Source organism: Tachysurus vachellii, chromosome 1 (assembly GCF_030014155.1).
Source record: "Tachysurus vachellii isolate PV-2020 chromosome 1, HZAU_Pvac_v1, whole genome shotgun sequence".
Lineage (NCBI taxonomy): Eukaryota > Metazoa > Chordata > Actinopteri > Siluriformes > Bagridae > Tachysurus > Tachysurus vachellii.
In genome coordinates, this window is record NC_083460.1 from 14,040,479 (window position 1) to 14,052,784 (window position 12,306).

Here is a 12,306-nt window from a genome sequence, read left to right on the forward strand (position 1 = left end):
CTTAATAACGTGAAATAATGGGAAAGCGGATAGCAAAGGTTGAGTTGCAAAGGTTACTTTAAAAAAGGTGCGATAAGACAATCTGATGGATTTTTATTTCATTTTTCAATTTTTTTTTTCCACATAAAGGCCATATGTTTTGATTTGCGTCGGGTTTCCTTTAAGTACGTTTGTTTGTCCTTTAAGGTTTTTTTTTTGTTGTTGTTCTAATTCCCTTAGTTGTTGTTATTATTAGTAGTACTGTGGTGATCTGTTCGTTAATTCAGTCTATGTTAAATGTGTGTGGAATCTTGGTCTTAAAAGGTGCCATTAATTTTAACACTAATATATTTATAATTGCATAAATAACAATAACATTAATGTTTGATTAGAAGTACATAAGCCACTGGTTTGGCCATATTCAGACATGTTCCATGTGTATATAGTTCCTGATTTCCTGTGTATTTGTGACACTTAATGGTTTCAGATTTTCATACAAAATGTTTTCCAAGACATTCAAGGAGGTCATGAGGAAACGCACAATACGGATTTTAAACAATCGTTTACTTTATTGATGGACGAAAGGTTATGTAACCTCTATGTTCACCAGTGTGGGAAAAAGTAATTTTTCCACCCTAACTTACCTTAATAACTGGTTGTGCCAGATTTAGCAGAGACAGAGATCAGACCTTCACATCCATACAGAGGATTTTTGAAAATTGTTGGATATTGGAGCAATATTGAAGGGGCAAAACATTTAGACACCATCACACTACCATCACCATGTTTCACTGTTCTTAGTAATAAAGCTGTGTTAGATTTATGTAAGAGTGGACAATGACGATTGCGGATGACGTTGAGGGCGTGATGGTCCAGCGGTCAGGGTGCTGGATTCCAGATCAGGTCGGGGTTCGAGACCCTAAGCTGCCGAGACATCAATGTTGGGTCTTTGAGCAAGGTCCTTAACCTCACCTGTTGCAGGGGCGCCGTACTATGGCTTAACCCCGCGCTCTGACCCCATAACCTGGGATATGCCTAATATCATAATGGTTAGAGAGTTTGACGCCTAACCCTAAGGTTGTGGGTTCGAGTCGGGCCAACAATACCACGACTAAGGTGCCCTTGAGCTAGGCACCAAAAATTCCCCCAACTGCTCCCCAGGCGCCGCAGAATAAATGGCTGCCCACTGCTTCGGGTGTGTGTTCATGGTGTGTGTGTTCACTGCTGTGTGTGTGCACTTTGGATGGGTTAAACACAGAGAACAAATTCTGAGTATGGGTCACCGTACTTAGACATATGTCACGTCACATTATGTCATTGTGATCTGTAGTGAGACTAAAGAGCAGGTGGAGGAACACCTGGAAAGGTGGAAGTCTGCTCTGGAAAGAAGAGGAATGAAAGTCAGTCGTAATAAGACACAATACATGTGTTTGAACGAGAGGGAGGGAAGTAGAACAGTGAGGTTAAAGGGGGATGAGGTCAAGAAGGTGCAGGCGTTTGGGGTAAGTATTTGGGGTGCGATGGAGAGTATGGAAAAGAGGACGCGAGTGCAGGCGGGTTGGAGTGGGTGAAGAAAAGAGTCAGGAGTGTTGTGTGACAGAAGTGTGTCAGCAAGAATCAAAGGGAATGTGTACAAGACAAGAGCAGCTCTGCTGTGTGGGTTAGAGACTGTAGCAGTGAGGAAAAGACATGAGGCAGAGATGGAGGTAGCAGAGATGAGGATGTTGAGGTTCTCTTTAGGAGTGATGAGGAAGGACAGGATTAGGAACGAGCACATCAATGGGACGGCTCAGTTTAGCTGTTTTGGGTGACAATGTCAGGGAGAATAAATTGAGATGATTTGGACATGTACAGAAGAGGGAGATGGTTATATTGGTAGAAGGATGTTGGAGATGGAGCTGCCAGGTAAGAGGTCAAGAGGAAGACCAAAGAAGAGATATATGGATGTGTTAAAAGACAATGTGAAGTTAATTCATGCGAGAGTAGAGGATGCCGAGGATAGAGTTAGATGGAAACAGATTATTCGCTGTGGCGACTCCTAACTGGAAAAGCCGAAAGTAGAAGAAGAAAAAGATTTATGCAAGAGGACATCATCCAAAGAGACTTTTTTCCCACACGTGTGAGTTGAGGGTTTATGTTCCTCTTGGTTCGCAGTCCTTGATGCACTCTGATATGTTTGAGACTTCTCGTTTGAGAAAATCTGTCACGTCTTTGACTCAGGTTGTGTTTTCAAGGCAACGAGTGAAATTTGGATTTATTCAGCTCGTGTGAATATTCATTCAGATGTCAGTCGATAAGAAGAGGCTCGGGGTCACGGCCTCGGCGGCTCTGAGACGAGAAGCTTTTTTTAACATGCGCATCATCTACACTTTAACCTTCATTATCTTGCAGAATGAATGAGTCCAAATAAATTGGCTCCAGCAAATAGAGAGAGAGAGAGAGAGAGAGAGAGAGAGACAGTTCCTACCAAAGCAAAAGGCATGTTTTTATATAGTCTTTTGAAGGTAGCAATAATTATGCTTTCAGAATGAAAATAGCTTCATGGTGGGGTTTTTTTTCCCCCTAAAAGGCATCATTGCCTTTTTTATGTTATTCATTTGTCATCATAAATAAAAGAAAAATGGAAAAGAACGAGATGATACCGTGAGCAACCAAATCTGTTGAAGTAAAGATGTGTGTGATTAAAGCGTCACGTGATCTCAATATAGAGTGGATTCACGACAAGGGAACATACCTAAACACACACACAACGTTATCCCATCCATCGTTTTGTATTTTGATTGAAGTAACAGTAATAACTTACATTTTAGTATGGAAGTTTTCCTTTGCTGGTGCTTTTATGGTGCAGGTCTAAAAGTAGTCTACAATTCAACCATGTTACTCTGTTCTTTATTTTTCTTCTTTCTGAGCTTCATTTGAAACTTAACGGGCCAAATGATCTGCTTAACATGTCATCTCTGTTGTGCTGACCATCAGCCTCAGTGCCTCTGGGCTCAAGCTTCAGTGTGACAGGAGTTCTTATGCACACACACACAGACACACACAAATTCATACAGACCCAAAGGGCTCAGCTATGAGAGGAGGTTTCCATGCCAACGGCTGTTAGTCTAGCAGAACCAAGTGACAGATTGGCAGAAATAGAAATCATAACCAAATCCATTACATCAAGCTTCTTGGAATGCATGTGTGTCGATTGCTGCTATAGTGCTGTGTGTGCATTACTAATAAACCTCTCAGGTAGCTCTCTCTGTGTCCTGCATGACGATTACTGCTGTATCACATGTCTGTTTTGAGGCTTTGTTTCCATGCTGAGTTACTTCACCCAGTTGGGGAAAGTTTGCTGCACAGGTTCTTTTGAGTAGGCGTGTCAGGCTGGATTCGGATCGCTGCGCAGGACTTAACATGTCAGCGTCACGGTTTGACGAAGACTGCAGCTAGCGCACCTCAGCTGTGGAAGAGGCCGGTGGCCTGCTTTCTGCTTGACAAGCCTCGGTGTGAGAATTACATCCGGTTTTTGTCTCACTCGAGGCTCTCACTCGGAGGCTGAGAAATGCAGATTTGTTGCTGAGCAACCGTAGCGTGCCTCGGCATCGGTGACGCTTCACGTCCTGTTTGGAAATGAGAGAAATGCTTTATGCAGCACTTACAAGAAGGAGTGGAATGTACAAGTTATACATGTGCTCATACATACACGAGCTTAGGGATTAAACACTACTGGTATCACTGATTATTTCTCGATCAAAGTGTTTTATTCCTGTTATATCACTGTATTTACCAATTTTATTTATTTAACAGCATCTGTTTTTGGCTACAGTGAAGGCTTTAGAATGCCCATGAGGCTAGATCCTGTTCTTAGTTATCTGTTCAGGCGTGCTCTCAGCAGCCTCTCTTTGAGAAAGTGTGTGTGTGAGAGAGAATATATTTTAGAGTGTGTGAGAGTGTGTTGGAGACTGTGTAGGTGTGTGTGCGTGAGAGCGAGAGATAGAAAGAGAGAGAGAGAGAGAGAGAGAGAGAGAGAGAGAGAGAGAGAGAGAGAGAGAGAAATACAGAGGGAGAGAGAGAGATTCTTTAATCCTTATATGGTATTTTTTTTATTTACTATGAATTCCTGAACTCCATGATTACTTCTCTCATGTTGCTGAAAGGTAAAGCAGCAATGAAGCCGATTTAGTGTAATATTTTGTAGCGTATCTCCGGAGTCGAGTTCAGTCGAGTTTTGGTTACAGCGTGATGGCTGTTCTGTGTGATCGCCGCTGTCATAAAGAATCAATCTGTGAATGGTTGGTGCGAGTGCACGCTGGCTCGGGGGATCCGGCTGTAGTCCTCTGAAGAACACTCGACTCAGATCGATGAGAGAAGACAGCCGTGATTATATTGTGGCTGCACGGGGAGGCCGGGCTTTGCTCAGCTCCAACACCGTTGGATTACTTTAAAAACATAAAAAACACAGTCTCATCAGATACAAACTGATTTCTTTAAACCTCTGTAAGTGATGACCAGTTGTGTGTTGTGTGTAGGAACCAAATTAGGATAATAATCGTGTTTAGGTGACTTTAATTAGCAGGGAAATTAAAGCAGGGTGGGATTTTGCGCATCTCTGTAACTACAGCCCATTATGTTTTCAATAAAAGAGCATTATCTTAATCATTTTGGAAGTTCATCAAACACGTTTGGAAATAATTACCATTGTGCTGAGGCATTCAAGCTTGTTTGAATCGAATTTAAATCTCAATGAGTGCAAAAAGCCTGAAACCTGTAATTATCCAACTCACATAGAACGCAGTGTGAGAACTCGCGACTGAATGAATGCTGAGCTTGTAGTGAAGAGTGTGTGAGAGTGAGAGTGCACAAGTGTGAGACAGAGCATGTAAGTGTGTGTGTATATCTGTGTGTGTGTGTATGTGTGTGTGTGTGTGTGTGTGTGTGTGTGTGTGTGTGTGTGTGTGTGTGTGAGTAAGAGAGTCAGTAGGGTCTGTAGAGCTCAACCCACGACTCATGACACGCTGCCAAGGCCTTACACTCTTGATGATGACAGATGGTGTCATCTCTGAAGCCTGACCAGGTGGCTGTGAGATGACGGCTCGGGGCCGAGCGCTATGTGATTGTTTACTGTACATCAAGCTCTTATTTTCTCTTGCACTAAAATATTTCACGTGCAAACTGTCCGTGGATGTCGGCTTCAATCAATCACAAGCCATCAGTATGTCACATTTTCTTTGTAGCTTCATGCTTGTCATGCTGTTGGTTGCTGTTTCCAATTCTGGCTCAGTTTTAGAATCTCGGCGGCACACCTCGATGGCCATTCGAGGAACCATTAATGGAAAAACTTTACCCTAAACTGTTCTGTACATTATTCACGATGCTGTGCTGATAGTGGTGCAGGGCTTTTTTTTACTCGCTTCCTCTCTACCTGAAATCTGCACCACAAACCTCTTTCTGGAAATTTGTGTCCAGTGTTTGCTCTAACATCTGCACCGTGGTTTGTGTTCTGTTCCTGTATCCCCATATCTCCTCTCTATCCCCTGCTGATTGGTGTTCATTGTAACTATGCTAGCTCTAATGATAACATTGTCCTCATGTAACATCTGAGCAGAACACAAGAGCTAGTTTCTTACAGAACTTAACCAAAAATGAGCAACAAAATCACAAACACATCAGAAATATTTCAGCTTAAAGTTCACATTCACGTGTAAATGAACCGTGGATAAATGAAATCACACATGAAATATGTGTGAGGCATAACCGTGTGTGTGTAAGAGAGAGTGAGAGAGAGAGAGAGAGAGAGAGAGAGAGAGAGAGAGAGAGAGAGAGAGACCGGGCAAAGGAGGACGTGCAGACAACATAGCGTCGCAGCTGCTCATGGGGAGGGGTGTGTTGTGTTGTATGATGGGGCAGTAAATGTAATAATGACAGATTAGCCACAACAAAGCAGAAATCCAGCTTCCTATGGATTTGGGCTCACTTACACCTCCCTGAGAATACACACAGACATGAAAAAGACAATTTGCGTAAATCGGTGAAAATATTCGGTGGTGAATTGTTTAGTAAGAGATATAGCAAACATGCAGGAATGCAGAGAATTATTTGAAAGACTCTACCAGAAAACATGCATGCTGCTCTCTCCAAATGCAAAAGGACAATTGAAGCCTGCATGCTGCAGAAATATATAGAGACTGTGGGGAAGCCGTGAAGCTGCGTGTTGCACAGCGATGATGAGCGACGAGCGATGTGCAAAGAGATGATGTCATGGTTTTAAGCGGATGGGAGGCGGAGGAAGAGGAGAAGGAGGAGGAGGAGGAGGAGGAGGAGGAGGATGGACGGAGGGAAGGGGAGAAGGAGGGAGGGAGGGAGGGAGGAAGAGGCGAGCGTAAGGTTTCGCAGGCGCTCCGGAAAAAAAGGAAGCGGCGCTTTGTGATGCGCAGGCGGCGCCGTGTAGCTGGAGGAAGAGGAGCTCTCGCAGCCGAGCCCCAGCGTCTCTCCGCCCAGGGGACAGACAGGAGGCAGACAGGAGGGACGAGGGGGGAAGAAAAAAACACAGAGGAAGAGGGGGCGAGAGAGAAGAAGAAGGAAAAGTAAGGAAAAAGGAAAGGAAAAACGGGAACGACGTTGACTGAGCCGCTGCGATGGCGGCCAAATCGGACGGCGTGCTGAAGATGAAGAAGAGCGATGTGGCGTTCACGCCCCTGCAGAACTCGGACCACTCGGGCTCGGTGCCGGGGCTCGCGGCGGGATCGCGACCGGGTTCGGGCAGCGGCGAGGCGGATTTTACGCGCGGTGAAGCGCGCTGCTGCGGTAATGAGGACTCGACTTGCCTGCGGCTCGGCGGCGAGAGGCGGAAGTACGGCGCCTGGGACGGTCTGTGGCTGGTGGCCGCGGCCGCCGTGTACTTCGCCGATGTCGCCACGGACGTGTGGCTCTCCGTCGACTACTACTTGCGCAACGACTACTGGTGGTTCGGCCTGACTCTCTTCTTTGTGGCGCTCGGCTCCATCTCGGTACAGATTTTCAGCTTCCGGTGGTTCGTGCACGACTTCAGCACCTCGGAGAGCGACGCCGCGGCCACCGACAGCAGCAGCAGGACTAATGAGAAGCGCTCGGCGCCGTGCGCCGTCTGTCTCTGGTTCTTACAGTCCGTCATTCACATCCTGCAGCTCGGCCAGATATGGAGGTGAGCCTTCGCCTTCATTTAGTGAGAGGAGCGCGTGGCTTTGGGACTCCCTGTGCACCGGGGAACCCTTGTGCATCTATCATAACCACATCGATTAGCTTATGTGGGATCCACTAGCATCAGTGCCTCCAGTGCTGTTCATAAGCTCTTGGCTCAATGCATTATATTATACTGCACATTTACAGCGAGCATGGAGGCCTCTTTGAGAAGTCTTTTGGGTGTGTTGCGGCTGTGCGAATCAGAAACAGCCTCACAGACAATATACACCTTGCACTCCTTATATCCTTGCATTAACCCACTTTGTGTGTATGTGTGTTCTTCACTTACATCTCTTCACCTCTTATTTTATCCTAGACTCTAAAGTCACATTCACACAATGCACTGAAGCTCTCTGAGAAGTCTTTTGGGTGTGTTACATTTCTTTGTTGTTCTGTGCAATTGAAAGAAACTGAGATAAACGCTACACACCGTACATTCCTTGTATCCTTGCATTAACAAGGTGTTGTTAACATGCTAACATTGTAGACAGGATATTTTATGGATTAGCCAATAGATTTCTGAACCATTTGTGTTGCTGTGTTATAATGGTTTAAAGGAGCAGCTTTGAGCGTCTGGTTTTAGCAGGTATTTAGCATTTCTGTATGAGTGAATATTGAGCGAATATCATGTGAAATGAACAAACACCCTGACATAAACAATATACACTTTGCGCTTCTTGTGTCTTTGCATTAAAAAGTTGTCTTGTTAACATGCAAGCACTCTAAGCAGGTCATTTTTAGTTACCATTAGCAACTAGCACTTGCATTTCTCTGCCTTTTTTGGTTGTTGTGCCTGGCATGTGTTTAAACATCCCAGTATTGTGACCATGTCACCATGTTGGTGCATCATGCATGGTGTTTGGAGCATGTTATGTTTTAATTTCGTGTGCTGTACTCAACCAAGTGTTAAGCAGCTAACATGCAAACTAAATAAGTTGTCTACCTTCAGAACTGTACACTCAAAGCTCTTCTTAACATTGCTGATATTCCAAGTTGGTGATGTGTTGCTAGTGCTAAATTTCATTACCTTTTAGGTTCATGGATTTGTTTGGAAACGTGGAAGGTTTGATATTGTAGTTGTGCTAGACATGCTAATGGATAAAAGACATAACTAGACTATACATTTGTGTTTTATCTTTATAAACTGCTGTATTGTGCATGGTGTATACGCTACTACTCAAGTCATGCAGCATGTATCACTATGATTAGCGATGATTCGCTTCATTTGTCCATAAAGGAAAACTGCAAGGTGTGGTTTTGCACTATTACCTTGTGCACTGCTGCCTTTTTTATGAGCTCTTATTTATGCTAGGTGTGTTTTATAATACAAAAATACCCCCAAAAAACCCTTTTTTTCTCCAAGACTGTAAGAACAGTTGATACACACTGTGCAGTATTTGGAAGGCTAATACCCAAAGCTAGTGATTAGCGCCTGCAGTTTTTTCACCTTTTGTGTTAATTTAGAGATTGGCAGTTTTCCTAAAAAAAGTCTGGAGTCATATTTACACCATGCATGGTGTGTGGTGCAGTCTTTCATTCTAGTTGAAGACATATATTTTTTTTATTTTTTAAACTAATATATATGCTAAGAAAGGTAATATAATGCAAAATGAATATGAGGTGTTTTTCAGGAATTTTGGATATGTATAATATACTGCTTTTGTATCCTCAACATGCGATGTGTCCTGAGATGCTTTTCTGCTTGACATTCTTGTCAAGAGTGATTGTTTTAATCACTGTAGCTTTCCTGGGAGCTTGAACCAGTCTGCAGTCTGGCTGTTTCATTTCCTTTACAAACCTGAGCAATATTTTTTGTTTTTCGCGCCATCCTGTGTACCTCGTGTGTAAATTCTACAAACTGCTGTGAATCTTTTGAAATAAACAAAACAGCCCATGGTCCAAGCTGCAGTCAAAGTTGCTTAGTGACTTGGTTCACATTTCCTGCTGTTCTGATACCTGATTTACAGGATGTGAACCCTAACTGAAGCTCTTGACCAAATGATTGGCTGTTGCATTGCAGAAATAAGCAGGTGTTCCTAATAAATTGGCTATAAATGTATATGAAACTGAAAAAGACAATAATTTATGCATGTATATATGCATGGCCTTTTTCCTCTCTCTGTGGAAGTGGATGGTACATGCATGCTAATACTTATGCTAAGCAGGTAATCTCATATTGTGGGGGAGGATGTAGTTCCAAAGCTGGACTCACCTCTGATTTTTTTTTTCAGACCTTGAGCCTCCAAATACTATAATCTTTTACCCTTAAAAATCTGTGACAGATCAATTAATAATGTAGGAATTATCTTCCATAGAATTTTTTATTAAGTCTATTTATTTGAAAACTAGAAAAAAAAGTTGCACATGTCTGGATTGGGGTGTGTAAACTTTTGCACAGTCAATCTGTGAAGTTAATGCTAGATAATAATTATGCTTATTATGTTTTATTATGTAAATTTTCTCCAAGCCTTGAATGGCAGGCTGTAACAGGACATAAGCTGGGGTTTAGTTGGAAAAGTCGAACCTCCGCACGCTCCTATTAATCAGCCGTATTAATAATGCAGCTGAAAATCACTCTTATAGCGTCAGAGCTATTAAAAGCAGTTAACAGCGTGTGTCGATGGAACGAGGTTGTGCTGGTTTCCCAGGTGGTACCTCATGCCGTGAGAAGGTCTCAGGTCGCCGCACACCGTTTTGTGTGTTAGCGGGTCAGTGCGGTGCTTTTTACTCTGAGCTTTTAAAAAAATCCATGCAAATTAGCATTTGGTCCTGTGTTATTTAATTTAATTCATATCCAGATTGTTCCAAGAGAAATATGTCCCCTGGGTCATGCTAACTGCTAACCTGACCATACAGATTCATCATACTCTGGGTCAAGCTAACCGCTAACCTGACCATACAGATTCATCATAGCCTGGTTCAAGCTAACCGCTAACCTGACCAAACAAATTCATCATACCATGGGTCAAGCTAACCCCTAACCTGACCATACGTATTCATCATACCATGGGTCAAGTTAACTGCTAAACTGACCATAAAAATTCATCATACCCTCGGTCAAGCTAACAACTAACCTGACCTTATGGATTCATTATACCCTCAGTCAAGCTAACCACTAACCTGACCTCACGGATTCATCATACCATGGGTCAAGCTAACTGCTAGCCTGACCATACAATTTCTTCATACCTTGGGTCAAGCTAACCGCTAACCTGACCAAACAAATTCATAATACCCTTGGTCAAGCTAACCACTAAACCAAGCATAAGGATTCCTCTTACCATGGGTCAAGCTAACCACTAACCTGACCATACAACTTCATCATACCCACAGTCAAGCTAACCGCTAAGCTGACCATATGAATTCATCATACCATGGGTCAAGCTACGCACTTTTTAAAAAAAATTTACTTATTTTCTAGCTATCCTGAATGTAAATTAGGTTTTCGAACAATTAGCATGATGTGGCTTGCTAGCAAATTTGGTCATGTGAGATCATAATATCTGGTTTGCTAACAATCATAAATAAAATAAAACTGTGCAATAATTAAAGACCTGCCAGCAATCTTGCCTAATATTTACACAGTGTAGCATCAGCCTAATGTTATTTAGCTAAATACAGAACAAGGCTATTGTCTAAATAGACACAAATAATGGCAATATAATAGCTAATCCCAGCTATCTCGAGTCTACTTTGGCTGCGTGTTTGCTTCACACAGTGAAGAATTAGCGTCATGTTATGTATCTTGCTGATTCACTTTTAGGCTGTTTAGCTAATGTTAGCTTGCTTGCTTGCAAATTACTTACACTAATCATGCTTTCACATGTGGTTAAAAAATCTTATCTTAACTGACTAATGTTACAGCTTGGTTTTAAATACAGAAGTATTCAGTTAGTGTTATCTGGCATGCTAGCAAATCTGTCTGAGGTAATTCAGGTCATAAAGCTGAGTAGCTTCCTTAATGTTAGCTAGCATACTTGATTATGTGACCACAAATACTGAGAGTAATTTTTTTTTACAAAATGTAAAGTCATATCTAAGGTACTCTGCTTACAGCTGAATGCTACTGGTTTGCTTACAAAGTAATGCTAATAATTGTTTGATGTTAGAAAGAGTCTTGGTTAACTAGTGTTATTTAGCCTGGTACAAACTTTTTCAGATTTTCTTCAGATAACAGTTCAGCTTAAGTTAGCTGTCACTGGAAACCAGTGTTCATGCCAAGTAGCAGTCCTGAAGCTCAAGGAAAAGATCAAGTTGATCGATCTATTTGTGGCTAAATCTGAGGCGATCCAGGGAACATCGGGGCAATGCGGACAAGATGGAGATACACTTCAGAAAAATTAAAGATTGAATGAAAATATTAGTGCTGTGTTGCTGCTAGCACATGTTCTGTGATATATAATACGGGTTGAACGGTGTCTTAAACCCAATTTGAAGTGCATGTAGACGTGCAGGCTGCTGCTTACTGGGAGATGCTAACAGGATTACGAAGCAGTGATGGAGACAGTGAGATGGAGAGATGAGACGCTAACCACTGGCTTACACACAGTGAGACCCAAATCAGTTTTGGACCTGAGGGACCAGTCGAGCCTAGTTTTAGATTAAACGACAATTTCAGCAGTGATTACCTGTGTGTGTGCGTGTGTGTGTGTGCATATGTCTCTTTGTGTGTGTACTTCAACATCACATATTTTCCGTATTTAAAAATAGCTTGCTAATGCTAATGACTCTAATCAGATCCAACAGCATCAAGTGCTGAATTTTGGTGCTTGTGGCAGGTAGAACGTTTAATTAGATTTTGATTACAATCCAAAAATAGATATATTTTGCAAATTAGCATAATGCTAATCTGTTCGGAGCATGTGCACTGTGTCTGCTGCCCTTATGTATGAATTGTCAAATCTGATTGGTCAGAAAGCACTGAGCAATTTTCCTGTTACAGCAGATACAATAAAAACACAGCTATTTTTTGATGAGAAATTAACGCTTCAGTCAGAGGCTTGATGCGACCTTCATTTTTAAGGCACCCATATTGTCGAAGACACATAAAATTGTATTGCAGTTCAATCGTCTTGACGGAACTGCAGCATCACCTGCATAATTAAAAATCGAATACAGCAC

General features: G+C 42.4%; 1 protein-coding gene across 1 annotated transcript in view; it reads left to right on the top strand.

Annotated features, from left to right (window-relative positions):
* The first annotated feature begins 6,406 nt into the window (after positions 1–6,406).
* The window catches only part of xkr4 (XK related 4), a 41,353-nt gene continuing 35,453 nt past the window's right edge, over positions 6,407–12,306 (top strand). Inside the window, exon 1 of the mRNA XM_060873601.1 lies at positions 6,407–7,147. Coding sequence (XP_060729584.1) covers positions 6,603–7,147 — 545 coding nt within the window. The 5' untranslated portion in view covers positions 6,407–6,602. The remainder of the gene's footprint in view (positions 7,148–12,306) is intronic.